Genomic DNA, 16,166 nt, shown 5'->3' on the forward strand with positions numbered 1-16,166 from the left:
AACTGAGTTCATTTTATAATATAGTATAATTTTATTATATATAAAGAACTGAGTTCATCCATTTCATTAACTAGTAGATTTTCAGTAATATGGTCTGAACAACAAGAGGATATGGATCTCTACACAACCAAACAATAACATTCAGAAATCAGTATTAAGCAGTGTAAAATGTATCTGAATGAAAAACTGAAGGTACTCAGTATGTAAACTCCTTTCAAATCCTTCTATAAACAGGTCCCTCTCTTCCCATTATTCCTTACCATGCCCCGCCTCCAATAAGGGGACCTCTTCCCTGCTCCTCACATCCATCTCCATGCCTTTACCCTGCAAACCCCCTTTTTCCCCCCGGTGGGTGCACTTTCTGTGATCTTCCTTGTTATCAAATTCTCCCCTTCTCCATGAAGCTTTGAATTTTACAACCTGAACTTACCATCATATATTTTCTGAATATCCTTAATACTTATGCCCAAATTTAGCATTTAATTATAGGATTTCCCCCCTCTGCTTATGTGTGTTTATGTGTGTCTATTTCTCCCAACTAAATTACATTATTAAATTCTCCTTAAAGTTTGTTAAAATCCTATTCCATATTTAACTTCTCTTTATTTAATCCTTCTGAACACTATGTTTATCTGAAAACAGGCTTCAGTGTGTGTGCCCTGTCCTAAAGAAAACCTTTGCAACTTTCTCAATTTCTCCTGCCATATCTACTTTCTTTGTCAAGCTTCTTGAAGAAGAGTTCTTTCCTTCCCTTCCTCTATTCTTGGTTTGTTTCCACCCCTCACAATCTGAGTCTCTCTGTAGCACTTCTTATCCCTCAGCCATTCCTCTCTGAAGCCCTGAAACTGCGTGCACCCCTCTTCTCTTGTAGAGACCACGACACGGACTCCCAGTTCACCTCCTTTCCTAAACCCACCCTGCTGTTTCCCTCCCTGGCTCCTCCCCTAGAGTCTTCAGTTGTCATCCCTCATCGCTGTTCAGTCTCCTGTGGCAATTGCATCTCTGCCCTTATCTTTAACTCCCCAGTCTGTACTTTTAGTGCTGAGCTCTCTGTGGGGTCCCAGACCTTATGCTGCCACCTGCTGGGCAGTTCCACGTGGCCATCTCGAAACCAAATTGAAGTTAGTCCCTCCAAATCTACCATTCTGTCTCCTCTGTCAATTTCACCATCATTTTCCTAGACCCAGCTGGCAGAGATTTAATATTCACAACCTCCATCACTTACCACCCTCTCCCCCACAGTTAACCACTCACCATGTATTAAATACTACTAGGACTTCAATGCTCTGGGTTCTGCTTCTAACACACATGTCCTTATTTAGGCTGTGACAGCCCATCACCAGGAGCACTGGAGAGGCCCCGACTGTCCTTTCTCCTTTCTCTCCCCTGACTTCTAATCCTCCTTCTTCTGTCAGAGACATCTTCAAACAGGTATCTGAGCAATGTCTTAGATGAAAAGCCTAAGGTAATTCTACCTTACAGGTAGGATAAAGCCTAAACACCTCAGCTCTAGAGCTTCTAGAAAAACTTGAAGATCTTGCACGACAGGGCCCCAACCTCCATGGCCACTGCTTACCCCTCTCATTCACTCCAGCCTCCCTGAACTTATTTTTTTCTGTACCTCAAACAAAAGAGGTTTGCCCTAGATACTCAATGGGCTGCTGTCCTCCCTGCACGTGGCTGACAACTTCTTGTCATTGGTGAAGCACCCTGACCACACAAACCGCCACCTCCCTGCCAGTACCGTCAGGTCATCTTCTTACATTCACTCTCCTGTATTTCCCATGAGCATATTTCAGCATCTGGAAGTCTCTGCTCATTTATTTGTTTACTTATTTAGTGTCTGTCTCCTCACACTCAAGAGTAAGTCCCATGAGCACAGACCTGGTCTCCCTTCATGCACCCCAGGTGCTGGAACGGTGCCTGGCACCCAGGAACCCCAAAGCCAGATCCCTCCACAGTGTGGCACCTATTTTTACATGTTCACTCTGTTTATAGGTCTGCTCTGGCATTTATCATATTTTATTTTTTATTTGAATAGCTACTTCCAAAAGAAATAAGTAGAAGGGAAGAAGGATATATGGGGGAAAAGGGATTGGCAAGGGAGGGGTGTATGGCTATAAAATGTTCTTTCAGGTTTGTAGCATTTGGTGAAGAGGAGTTATGCATCTTTGTTAGAATTATCCATGATTTGTGTTTTCTTGATCCTTCTATAAATAGTATTCTTTAAATATCATTGTCCATGTTACTCTCTAATATATAAAATATATTAAAGCATGGATTGTAAAAAAGGATGTTTATATTGACCCTATATCTGTAAACTTGCTAAATTTACTACTTAGTTCTAAGTAATTTTAAAAATTCCATAAGTTTTTCTATGTAAACAATCATGTTACCTGCAAAAAAAATAGTTTCATTCTTACATTAAAAAATGCACACTTAATATCACTATTATGTTTAAGCACAAAGTACAGAAATTCAAACATCAAAAAACCATAGGTGCTTGAACTATGCAAGATACAGAGGACAATAGTATTACAGGGGACATGGATTGAAATGGTTAAAAAAAAACCTGTCTTACAGAAATTTATTATGATCCACCATCTTCACTACATTTTGAACTCCTAGAAAGCAGTATCCTGTCTTGCTTATTTGTCTATATCCCACCAAACCTATTAAAGCACTTTGCCCAAAGTACAAGATACCCTCGGCATTATCTATCTAGAAAAATTTCATTCATCAGGTAATAAGACAAATGCACCAAGGAAAACATTTAAGTGGCTACCTGTGCATTTCTTTATATGACTGTTCCTTTTTCCATGCGATCCTAACTTGCATCCAAAATTCTCCTCCCAAAATTCTGCAAACCACACATTTCTTCGATTATTGGCAAGAGTTCGGCTTCTAAAGTATCGATCAAATCCTATTTTAAAGAAGAAAGGTATGACTTTAATATTCTTTCAAAATCAAAGCCAAATACTCTCAGAGCTTTTGAACGGATACTATGTTGTGATCTTTGCATAAAAAAAAAAAACACCAGAAAACATATTAACAAGTGGGGGAGAGCCAATAACCCAAAAATAAGGTTTCCCTTATGGCAAAAGCCAAGGATAATCAGTAGACAATCCCTCCCCCGCCATTCAGGCACCTGGCTGAAGGGATGAACATAACAGGAAAGCCTGTTGGGGGTGTCATTTTCACAACCTCTTCCTCTCCTCTACATCTCCAGTGGCAGTGACCAGTGACTCCATGCTGAATATTCAACCAATTGACTTTTGTCATTTCTCTCTCTCTCTCTCTCTCTCTCTCTCTCCTAACAGGGGTCAATGTTGCAGGTTTCTATGGTTCTACCACCTCAAAATCTATATGTCCTATATGTCCCTTTACAGCTAATTCAATAAACTAATCAGTGCCAAATAATCTTATGGAGTCATGGGTAATGAGCTAAAACAAGGGTCAGCCTGCTCATGTAACCACCTCATTGAAGGGAGACCACCTGCAAAGAGAATGCCTTACTCCAAAACATACAGGACAGGTAGGGATTTCAGTCAACGTCAAAACCAGTGGAAAATTGACTGCCTTTCAGGGATGCTCCACATCTTTGATGCTGCATTTATTTACTCAAAAGGTCAGCCCAACTTCCTGTCTCCACTGTCTATAATAAATCAAGCACTGCCTCCAACAATGGTATAACTGTGATATATGCCCACGGAAATATGCAAACTTAGAGGGCAACATTGTTGAAATGGCTAACCTCATGGAAATATCTAAGGCCAACTCTAATATACTCTTTCTTGAAAAAAATCAAATGTGTACTTTTTTCTAATAAAAAAATACATGCTGAGTTAAGTAGGTGTTACTATCTTAGCCATAAGAGCCAAAATTCTGCCATCAGAACTAAAAATTCTACTGAAAGTCACCAATAATGAATGCATTTCATCATATACTGGTACTCTGGTTTTACCTTTGAGTTTTGATTCAATTGGAATGAATCAAATTCTCTATGATGCATCCTTACCATCGATTGATGCTCTTTTGGGCAGAATTGTCACAGCCCCTTCTGCAATCTCCTCCTGCTGATAAACAGGTGCTATTTTGGATCCCCAACTATCTGAGCCAATCCAGAGAAAATGCCCACTTTGGTTTAATTTTTTCGCGGCTTCCAATATCCTCCTATGGGAATAAAAAGAAATAAAACATTCCACATTTATGAAGAAACAGTACACTTATAAATGTTACAAGACCAGTTACATCGAGTTACAAGCACTCAGTAGGTCACTATTAAGCAATTAGTCAGTCATTCTAACTGCCTGATTCTTATCATCTCCTAAAGGAAATACATTGGTGACTTAAGCTCCAGCACCTGTTAATCAGTCTTATCCATAACCTCATTCACATCATTCTGTTATCATCCTTATTTGTGTCATTTCTTTCAGTCCCCATGTTTTACTCTATAGACATTTCAGACTTAATAACTAGAAGGCTGTTGTGCCGTAGAAGGCAGTCTGTAATTACATGAGAATGTTGCCATTCCTGTGAAATCTCACAAGATTTTACACTGAATATGAAATACATTAGAAAAAGAGTGTGTGTTGCAAATCTGATCCTACATTAAGGAAGAAAAGTAACCAGCACCTGATGTCATCTTCATTGGCGAACATAATCACTGCACGAGCATTAGGTGTTTCTAGCAGGCGTTTGATAATTTTTTCAAATTCTCCAGGTCTTGGTTCACGTGGGATTTTCTGTGATTGAGCAATGCAAACACCACCTATTTTTTTAAAGAAGAGTATTTCAGGAAGGGCATTTATTTATCCAACTAAATGACATTAGCTACTTTATAAAAACATATGAATCAGTACAAAATATTGTTTCTCAAAACATCTGTCATTCTAACCTATTAAAAGCAATCATTTGCATTATAATATATGTATAAATAAAATACATCAATTACTTAATCATACAGCGGAGTTGGGTTTTTTTCCTCCAAGTTTTAACATTAGTTTTGCAGATCTCTGTAAGAACACCAAAGTGTACAAAATGTGTGGCCAGAGTCAAGGAATGGAAAGGACTGTTTCAATGCATTCAACATAAGTCACAGACCAAGTGCCTGGGTTAGTGAAAGGTATGAGTAGGTCTTGTAGGTGAGACCACCTATTAAGTAGGAAGGTCCTCTTGCCACTTTTACTTCTTAATAGAGCTCTTTTAAATGAGCTTCATTTTATAGCTCAGTGTATTGCAGGAAGATTCTCATGCATCAGCATACTGATGTGTTATGAGACAGGTGGTCTTCAAGACTATTTGAGACACAGGCAAGTCCCAAAGGTGCAAAACCTCAGTTAACACGTCTCTACCATGAAAATCAAAATGGCAGAAATCTGATCCCACTATAACAGCAAAAAAGGAAAGAACAGTTCTTTTGGACACTCCTTCTAAGGCAATGAGAGACCAAAGAGAAAAGTTTAGAAAATATCTCGGCCGCTGGTTTCCTCAGTTACACTGAAGCAGAGTGACAACATATTCTAATACTGGGGGGAAAAACCATGATTAGCAGTATGTTTCAATTGAATTATGGTTTAAACAGTCTTTCTTAAATCAACTGAGAATTAAACCAACATTTACAGCATTGTTTCAGTAGGCAAAGGCATTTTTAATTCCAAACAGTTGGCGATGCATTCAGTCACCCAAACATAATGGGGGCCATTATATTCTGTGCATTCATTGGGCTGGACACTGGGAACACACAATCTAACCCAGGAGTTGCCTTCTAGTCTGAGAGATAAGCAGTCCCAGAAATTATCATGCAATGTGTGGTGAATTGTAGAATCAAGAAGGTACACCACACAGTGGGAGCACAAAGGAAGAAGTAACAAAGGGCTTGAGAGAGCTGGACTTTAAAGGGCAAATATACATCCATGAAGGGACAAAAGTGGGATATTTCTGGCAGCAGCCAAGGTACAAAATAATCTAAGGTAAAGTCCGACTAGAGCTGAGGTTGGAAAGAATGGCCAGGCCCAGCAGGAGAATGACTTTGTCAGACATGAAGTAATTAGAATTTTCTCTTGAAAACACTGAGAACCCATTGAAAATTCTTAAGTAGGAGAATTACAGAATTCTTTAAGAAGTGTCTTGCCAATGGGTTTCAGCCCCAGGCAAATTCACTATGGACTCAATGTGACCAAAGAAATGACAGTAGAGCATTCTTGGGGTGAAAGGGTTATACCCAACTTGATTCCCATGGTGGCAGGTCAGTCACTAGAATCCTGTCCACTCAGAGCGCGTCTGCATGCAGCAAGCTAGTCTCTGCCTCTGGGCCTCCCTGCCCTCCTGCAGCCTTGCAGCTGTGCCACTGTGTTACCCAGAGCACTGGGCAGGGCTCTTTGTATAGAGTCAATAATGATGCATTGCCCACACATGTGTAGTGAGCCAGCCAACCAGACCACCTGAGAATCCTGGCCACAGGAACCTTCATTTTATCCACAAAAGAAACCTCAGGTAGCCAAAGAAAAAAATGAATGGTAGCCAAAGAATGAATGTACACTGTTTGTGATCACACTTAACATGACTGATTAACAGTGCTAGAGTACTGAAGATTGTTTTTCTTATTTTTCCTTGAGCACTGTCAAAATTATCTCTGCAATACCCATCCTCTTGCTAACACTCTTCAGGCGTGGAAATTGCCCATAATCCACAGACTGAGCCTGTTGTTAGCTAACCTACCAATATGCCATTAATACTGGTGAAAATTGATTCATTGCTTCAGTAAATATTTATTGAGAGCCCACTATCTACCAGAAACTGTACAGGGACTGCAGACACAATAGTGAATAAAATTGACACTGTCTCTAATATTAAAATTAGAAATGTTATAGATGAAACAGGCTTAATGCAAAACCAAACCAAACCAAAATATAAGCATATAATTATAAATTATGACAAGTCCTATGAGGAAGAGCAAGGGGATTTAATTTAGATTGAGGCATGTTTGGGAAAAGCCTCCCTAAAGTGCTATTACTTAGTTGATATCAGAAAGAAGAGAGAATGGGAGAGAACAGCACAAGAAAGAGCAGGAAAGAACCAGAAGAGGTAATGAAAGAAGGGAGAGAACTGCGAGGCAAAGAATGAAAAGTAGATAGGGACCAGATTATGCAAGGCTGGGCAGAGCCTATGGAAGATGATGAATAATTTAAGTGCTTAACCTCCTCACTAAATGTTTCTGTTTCTTCTAGCTTTTAGTTGTCCACAGGCATATGTCTCATCTATGAACATTGCACTCCTGGAAGAAACATGGATGAGGATTGCTGATGTAGAGGGCAACCTGGAGTGGAAAGGCCAGGAGGTACTGAGCCCACAGGGGGTTACTGGGCTAAGCAATGGGAAATGATGACTAAGGTGATGCTCCCAGTGCTGATGAGGAACAGATGGAGCTGTTAGAATCTGAGTTAGAATCATGGGGCTTTGTGCTGTTTTTCTTTCTCACTGTACTGAGGTATGATTTACAAATAAAAACTGTATATATTTAGGTCATACTGATTTGATCTAAGGTGTGAGGTAGTGGGAAACCACTAAGCATGACTCTGAAATGTTGGCCTTAGACCATTTTACGTGAGGCCACCATGAAACAAGTGGACAGTGCAGGAGGGAGAGCAGGCATGCAGAGGAGAAACATGGTTTTGATTCAGGATAGGTTGCCTTTGAAGGACCCATGGCACATCAAGCTGAGACATGGGTAAGGAGAGAGAAAGGAAATGTAATTACAGTTTTGTTGGGTACTGAGACAGTAGTAGGTAGTTGTGGTGTCAGTTCACTCAGAAGGATATTTAAATCAACAAAAGGAAAAGGTCAATGATGGAGCTCTGAAAAACCATGAGCTTTGGGGAGGGGACTAGTGAATGAGACTGGAAAGAATGCTCACTTATTTTGAGGAGAAAACTTTTGGTATAAAGTATGACAGCAAGTTGAAGACTACACATAACGTCTTTAAAAACCAAACAAGCAAATAAAAAACTGCGGTGAGTGGAAGCATTAAGTAGCTAGAAAGACAAGACCAAAACTGTAACACTCTCTAGGGAACAATAGCTGTTCCAAAATATGACTGCACTTTTAATTAAAGTGCTGTGATCACTTAGGCATCCCAAAGACATACCATATCCTAAGTATCATTCTGAGATTACTACTGACTCCATAGCCAGCAGAAATGAAGGCTGGAAAATTTTTATCATGACTATTTCAAATGAGGCAAACCAGCAATCCAGACGTACGATTCAGCCTGAATTCATTCATTTATTCATTCACTAAATACCTACTCAATATTTTTGTTTGTAAAAAGCTGAGTTAGGTTGGATTTGTACATAGTATAAAACCAATTTCATAATTTTTTATTCCTCTAGCTCACCTTTTATTTGTCATCCTGATCAAGTTGTATTTTCCTGGAAAGAGGGACTGCACAATTAACTTATTTCAGCTGAACAAATACTTATGAAGAACCTGCTCCACATGGCATTTTGTTGTTCAATGCCTTATGGATATTTCATAAAATCTTAGACTGTATTACTTCTCAAGTGACTGGAGTTATAAGATAAAGATTCTTTTCTTAGCCCTGAAACTCCTTCACACTTTCTATTTCACATCAGTCAAAAAGCCAGTTAATCCATTCATAAGCATTTGTGGTGTACTATGTTTCAGGAGCTACAGACATTCAAAGACTGCCTGTCCCAGCACCTTATAATATAATGGAATGACAAGATGTACACATAAGCCAGATAAGAGTGTAAAATTATCTAATGATGAAAGATAACAGAAGATATATCAAAATGTAGTAATAAACAAGCCATCTTCCAAAATAGTCAAATCATTATAAACTGTTACAGGGCAGTTAAAATGCCAGTGAAATTTAGTCAAACATTCAGGCTTAGTCAAAGACATGTTTTCCTTTGATACTCATTATCTACTGTTTTAATATTTGAAGTTGCTCTCTGACTTGATTTAGACCCCTAGAGTGGGAAGGAGAAAGAGAAGTTGCCATCCCTTAAAGGATATGTCTATTGCATCTGTTTTTCCATGTCTCCCTCTGAAAGAGTACTGATTGGGCACAACTCAAGGGACACCAATTTTCCTATTCTGCAGGTGTGCTCAATTCTGCAAGAAATAATTTTTAAAGCTTAGCACTTTCCTAAAACTTAGGAAAAGAGTGTTGCATGAAACTTCTAATTGGATATTTTCTAGAATTTCCTGTCTGATTTCCTAGCCTGGATAGAATGTTTCCCTTTATTGAATGATAATTGAATGATCATTTGTTGAATTAAACACTTCAAATATACTCTACAACACACATGAGCATTCCTTCCCAGTCTCCCTCACTCTACGGTACCTCACTAGACCTAATGGAAACATGCTAAGGTTGGTATCATCACCATATTTCAGATAAGGAAACTGAGAAACAGGGGCATCAACAGCTAGCAAGAGGCTAGAACCCAGGTTCAGAGCCAGATCCATTAGCCTCTAAGTCTAAACTTTTTCTTCATCTAGTTGGTCCATAATCAGTGGACAAATGATTGGTGTGGTAGACACAGGTGACTGATGAATAAGATAAAGCAAATTTAAAGCCTCATTTAAAAAGCTTAGCAGGTTTCCCCTTATAAGTCTAGTTGATAGCTACACAAAAACTGTACTTTTATTGAATATTAAAAATTTAATTAAGAGATTTAGAATTTATGCAGATTACAGAACTGATTTTTTCCCTCACCCTAGATTATAAACTCCATAACTAAAAACTTATCTTTCAAATTTACCACCATATCCCCAGTATTTATGTTTGATGCATTATGTTTGATACATAGAGACTTCTGCAAATATTTGTTGAATGAATAAATGTAAGACTTGTAATAGGCACTGCTGGTATAGAGAAACAGAAACAAAGCAGGCCTGCTTTCAAATGGGGAAATGAAAGGATCCAGGTAAACATATGCTTAAAAATAAGTGGCATAAGAGAAGTGAAAAAAAAAATGAACCATGGTAACTCAGAGGAAGTTACCACTGAAATGGGCACTTCCCCCCAAAGTAGTTTTTATCACTGTGCAATAATTTGCTGTCATTGAAACAAGAGAAAATTGTTAAACAACTCCCCTTCATAATTTTTATCTCTTTATTATCTCATGGATGAGTGGCCTGAAGTCTCAGGTCTGAGAGTTGAAAGTCACATCTCCATGCGTTCATTTGCTTGTGCAGAAGGATGTTGCAGGGAGGAAGGAAACAGACGTGTCAAGGGAAGGCCTGAACGGGTCCTCTGTGACCTCAAGTCTCTCGTCTCTCAATTTCCTCAGCTCTGCAATAAGGTCAAAGTAACTATCTCCCAGAGATGACAAGAGAACCAAATTTACAAGAGTAAAATGAGAAAGTTCTATACAAATGTGGTACATTATTATTAATCATCATCCTGAAGGCATAAGCATTATCACCAAACCTGAGAGATAGCGCATATTCAGACCTAAAATATGGGATTGTCAATAGATCATATTCTTGAACCCTTTACCATTTGTGGTATTATACTCTCAAATATCCTAAATTCTGAGAAGTGATACTTGCCCACTTGTCTATACCAAAAAATAAAACGACTATATTTCACTTTCCACATGTTCATGGCCATCACAATATGACTGGGGCAATTTTAATGTGAGAAAATGGGAAAAGTTACTTATATTCTCCTCCCCAACCCCCCAGTGCCTCCCCTAAGGATTCAAGTCTCCTTTTGAAGGGAGTCCATAAGCATGTTGAAGATCAGGGTTGAAAATTACAATTTAACTCTTTAAAAGAATAATAGAATGCTAAAAACTATTAAATTTTTTAATAGTTGTAACTGGCAAAAACTATTTTAAATGGTAAAAACTACGAATAGTACCAACTATTAAGAAGCAAAATTGTGTAAACAACCACCTGTTCAGTTTCATTTAAATGTCTGCCTATAGATTCTTGAGAAGCGGGAATATAAACTGTTCAGACAATACTGTCACTATAGGAAAAGAGTGTTGCATGAAACTTCTAATTGGATATTTTCTAGAATTTCCTGTCTGATTTCCTAGCCTGGATAGAATGTTTCCCTTTATTGAATGATAATTGAATGATCATTTGTTGAATTAAACACTTCAAATATACTCTACAACACACATGAGCATTCCTTCCCAGTCTCCCTCACTCTACGGTACCTCACTAGACCTAATGGAAACATGCTAATTGAATAGGCTGGGCGCCCCAGGAAATGGACCCTTAGAAGGAGTTTGAAATACATTTTTACCCTTGGCCTCCATGCTCTGGAGTGCCAAGACAGGACTGGGCAGAAGAGAAGTCCAGCTGGATGTGGCCCAGTGCCAGGCTCCCAAAACTACAGAAAGCTGAGGCTACATGGCCTCCAGAGTTGTTTCACGTTAGGTTGGGAAGGATAAGCCTCTACACCTTCCCATCAGTCAATCACTGGATGTGGACCCTCCTGAAAAGGGGCAGAGACGTCGGGAAAGGCAGCTCTCTGCAGCCAGGCAATCCTTTGATTGGACTAGTAGAGAAGTCCTAGTGGCAAGAGCCATGGGTACTTCCTGAGTGGGGATCACCATATATACAGATTGGAATTTATGGGAAATGAAGATATTATATCTATGAAATAAGAATATAAGTCAGATAACAAAATTTTATTGTTTAATTTCAAAATTTTTCTTCAAAGAGGTCTTACGCACAAAGAAAAGCAATCTATACAAACAGGTAAAACTGGAATTGTAGACCAACATGGATAAGAGAACTAGAATCAAAAGACTGCCTGGTATTTCAATAGAGAAATTTTGTTACAGCAATCTGAAAGGATAAAGAATTGCCTTTTCAGGTGTTGCTTATTTTTAAGAAGAAAATCTCTATTAATAATGTAGAAGAAAAAAATAAGAAACAATGTCACAAATTCCAACTGTGATGGAAATCGAGGATTAAATTAATAAGAATGAAATTACTTACAGCTGTGTATAGAACATTAAATGGATTTTTTTTAAACAACATGATTATTACCAGGGTCTCAAGTTGGTTCAGAGTTTCTGTCAATTTGAGTTCTCAGTAAATAAGATCAAGTCTCTGGTTATATAACCTGTGAGACCTGCATGACAGATGTTGGCTTTGGTGCATAAACTAATCACCAAGATTACCATTTTGTCAGTGTTACAGAGAATGACTGGACTATTGGTTAAAAAAAAAAAGACTGGTCAAAATTTTTAGTTGACCTTAAGAAATTCCCTATAACTGAGACCATTTCTGACCTAATAAAAATGTAATATAGTTAGTCAACCATTATTTAGTCAGTCAAGCACCTTAAGATAGTAATGAGCAAAACCAAGTAACAGGTTTTTGGTAAAGACAATAGAAACAATAAACTCCTAAAAGTGTTCAGATCCCAATTCCAGTACCTGGTGGGGAGGAGTTTCCCCACTACCACCAAGTAATCCTTAGGACACCAAGTGGGCATCCTAAAATTCAGCTCAATTCTAACACTATCTACTAAAAGAGAGAGAGTCAGGGCCACAGGTTCAGGGCTCAGTCCTGTAAGAGTTCCCATCCTCCTTCAGACATCAGTCACGATGGTTACCTATACTTCTGACCAACTGGTTTTAAATCAGAGGTTCCCAAGACCCCTCTTTGGGTTCAATTAATTTTCTAGAGTAGCTTACAGAACTCAGAGAAACCTTTCACTTACTATATTACTGCTTGATTATAAAAGGATATAACTCAGGAACAGCTGAATGGAAGAGATGCATCGGACAAGATATAGGGAAAGGGCACAGGGTCTCCAAGCTCCCTCTAAGAAAGCTACTCTCCCCATGTAACCAAATGGTCACCAGCCTGGAAGCTCTTGGGGCCCTGTCCTTCTGGGTTTTTATGAAGGCTTCATTACTAGGCATGATTGATTAAATCACTGGCCACCGGTGATTGGTTCAACAGCCCTCCCCTCTCCCTCTCCCTGGAAGTTGGGAGTCGGGACTGGAAGTTCCAACCCTCTAATTGCCTGGTTGATTCTTCTGGCAACCAGTATACAACCTTAGGTCACCTAAGAGCCTTCCCCAAGTCACCTGATAATATAAGACAAGACATCTTTATCATGCTCGTAATTTAGGAAATTCCAAGAGTTCAGGAGTTCTATGCCAGAAGTGGGGACAAAGACCAAATAAATATTTGTTATTATAAATCACAATTATTACAACTCTCCACCCTAGTTGAACTTGGCATCATTGCTTCCCATCTTTCTGGAGACAAGTAAAATAACAATTTGGCCTAATGTAATTGGTCCTTTAGAGACAGTTGAGTAAAATTTGTTCAATCAAATAACTGTAATCACACCTCTTGTAACAATGTTTTCACCTCCTTATGTGGTGTACAACTGGAACTTAACAGAAAAGTGCACCACATGATGAAAGCATGTACGTGTGTTAACTTTGCGTGCACTTTGTGAAGATTTATCTTGAACATCACAGAAAAGAAAAAGTGTTATCTTTAATAACATAGATTAAGAAAGCAAAATTACACTTAAACCTGTGCTCATTCTCTCTCTTGCTCTTTCTCACTCTCTCTCGCAAACACTTTATGCTTTGTCCTCTATCAAATACCATGTGGACTCTTAAAGGGATTCTGAAAAGCAATGAAATGAGGGCATGAAGCTCCTGGTACAGAAAAGGCATGAATCAATGCTACTTCTCTATGTGTCCCATGAAGAGCAGCAATAGGGACAATTCACTATGAAAAGAACTGACACAGAGAGTCCCCTCTTGTCTGTCTCCATGGGGACCCTCAGAGGGATGCTGATGCTTTGGAGGTAGATGGGGCTGGGATAGGCCTATAGGGTCACAGTCCATACTATGCTTTCTAACTCAGCCACAACTCATCACAGACCCAGATGCCTGCTCAGAGGAACAGAGTGGTACAGTGGTTGTGAATCTCTTCTCTGGGGCTGGACTTCCTGGCTGCAAACCCTGGCCCTCCTCTAACGGGCCATGTGGCACTGGGTGAGTTATGTGACTTCTTAGCGCCTCTGTCCCTCATCTAAAGATTGAGTGGATGCTAGTATCTTCCAGATGGGTTACTGAGATTAAATAAAGAATTAAATAAGCATCAACCCATTAGTTCTTTCCTCAGAAATTGTATGTGTTGTAAATTGCTAAAAATCAAAATGGACAAACCCCAAAATGAAATGCTAACTCACTTTTATCAAGCAATATGCAGCTATAACATTCTTTCTAGACACCTCGAATTTCATTCCCCAAATGCACACAGAATAATAACCCTTACTAGATATTCCAGCCAATGGGGATGTTCACTGCAGAAATGTCTACAGTTGGAAGGGAAACTCATGCCCACCACAAGCTAGAGATAAACTTCTGAGTGTTGCCTCTTCCCAGGTCTGAAAGTGGAAATACAGAGGAGACATGGGTACAGTAGGTGGGAAAGACAGAAAGTAGGGGAAGAAGGAAGCCAGGAAGGGGTCAGTGTAAGAGACATGACATGGGGGAAGAGGGGGAAGAGGAAAGAGAACAAGAGTGGAAGGAAGAGAGGCAAGAGAGTGGGCCGTGCAGACCGGAAGTCTTTGGAGCTGGGCTCTCTGTAGGGTCAAAACAGCACATGTCAAGTTAGGAACAGTTGGTGAAGGAGCACTTGACTAGTTTTAAGTAAGTTTTACCAAAGTGTTGTGTGCATTTGTATTTCTTTGGATAATTTTCTGAGTACTATTTTTGGAGTGTTTGGGAATTTTTATTTTGTTTTTGCCATTTCAAAGTAGATTCCCAGACATTGGGGCCAACAATGTGACAGGAAGGTTTCAAAAAATAAAACCAACTCCCTGAAAAACCACAAATGCCCAACATGAACAGGCTCTCTGAGAGAAAAAAAATTTCATCTTTTCCAGCCCACTGCCTGGAAAAACTTTTATGCCATTGGGATCAAAGCGAACACTGCTTCAATTTCTTACCCATTCTGGTCTAGAAAAAAAACTAGCATTGGACTTTGAATTAAGCAGTTACAGATTATAAAGTAGTAATTCAGTTATAGATTATGAATTCTTTCCAGTTTTAAATCCATTAAATTAAATTAGTGAGGAAGAGGCAGGGCATTTGTGGCATCCACCCTTCCTCAATCATTCAACAAATATTGATCGAATACCTACTACATGTCAGATGCTTTTTAGACACAAAGCATCAGCAGTGAGCAATATAGGGAAGGCCCCACCCTTCATAGAGCTCACATCTCAGTATATTTCTAGGGTCTAGTGAAGCCTGATACCTGTGGGTATTCATGGGATGTGTGATGAATAAGTGAATAAACAAGATGCTCCTACTTTATAATACAGTGAGATGATCTAATAAAGAGATAAGGAGAATATCTGTGTATTAAAAATACCACCAATCAGAAAAAGGCAACACATCTCTGCATCTATTGTGTGTGTGTATAACATAAAGTCATTTCCAAATATCTTCTGCAGACAGTACACTCTCAGTGGTACCTCAGTGGTAGCTATCAGAGCTTGCAAACCATGAAAGTTCTTCTGTCAGCACCCAGGTAATATCTTATTCTACTTATCAGTATTACCTGAATTCTACTATATATTGGCTTTCAATTACTGGTTTGCTCAAAGTAGCATTTTCAATAGATACTTAAAGGGGGCTGACAGTCTCACTTGAAGGAATAAGGATAGCTAAAAGATAGAGCTGATAGCTAAAAAGTCATTATTATGTTAACTAAATAACTCTTTAGACCAAGGGTTACACCACAACCAATGTACAGTGACCAAACCAAAAAAATGGACTTTCAAGAACAAAAATAAGCACCAAAGGCATTTATAAACTCAGTCTTTAAGCAAATGCAAGTACTTGTGGTGTTTCTCTTCATAACACAAGATCATTTTGCACAGCAGGATTTGATCTGTTTGAGATATAAAAAGGTTGAGATACAGTTACATATTTAACTTCTTGGATTCAAATGGAACTAAAAGGAGAGGAAATGAATAGACATGTTTTTGATAGCAAGCCATCTTACATTTTCATTATTCCAAGGACCTTTAAAAAATGCTGACAGCTTTATTGAAGTGTAATTGATATACAAAAGAACTAAGTATGCTTAAATGAACACAATCTGATGAGTCTGGACATACATGT

The 16,166-nt window shown here is 38.9% G+C and overlaps 1 protein-coding gene across 2 annotated transcripts in view; it reads right to left on the reverse strand.

The window, feature by feature from the left end:
• The window catches only part of GRM8 (glutamate metabotropic receptor 8), a 759,463-nt gene that overhangs the window by 437,629 nt on the left and 305,668 nt on the right, over positions 1-16,166 (reverse strand). For both annotated transcript variants that reach the window (XM_036909115.2, XM_036909118.2), the window contains exons 4-6: positions 4,636-4,771; positions 4,019-4,173; positions 2,786-2,923 (exon numbers count right to left, since the gene is read on the reverse strand). In XM_036909115.2, the coding sequence (XP_036765010.1) occupies positions 2,786-2,923; positions 4,019-4,173; positions 4,636-4,771 (429 nt within the window). The remainder of the gene's footprint in view (positions 1-2,785; positions 2,924-4,018; positions 4,174-4,635; positions 4,772-16,166) is intronic.

Source organism: Manis pentadactyla, chromosome 7 (genome assembly GCF_030020395.1).
Source record: "Manis pentadactyla isolate mManPen7 chromosome 7, mManPen7.hap1, whole genome shotgun sequence".
Lineage (NCBI taxonomy): Eukaryota > Metazoa > Chordata > Mammalia > Pholidota > Manidae > Manis > Manis pentadactyla.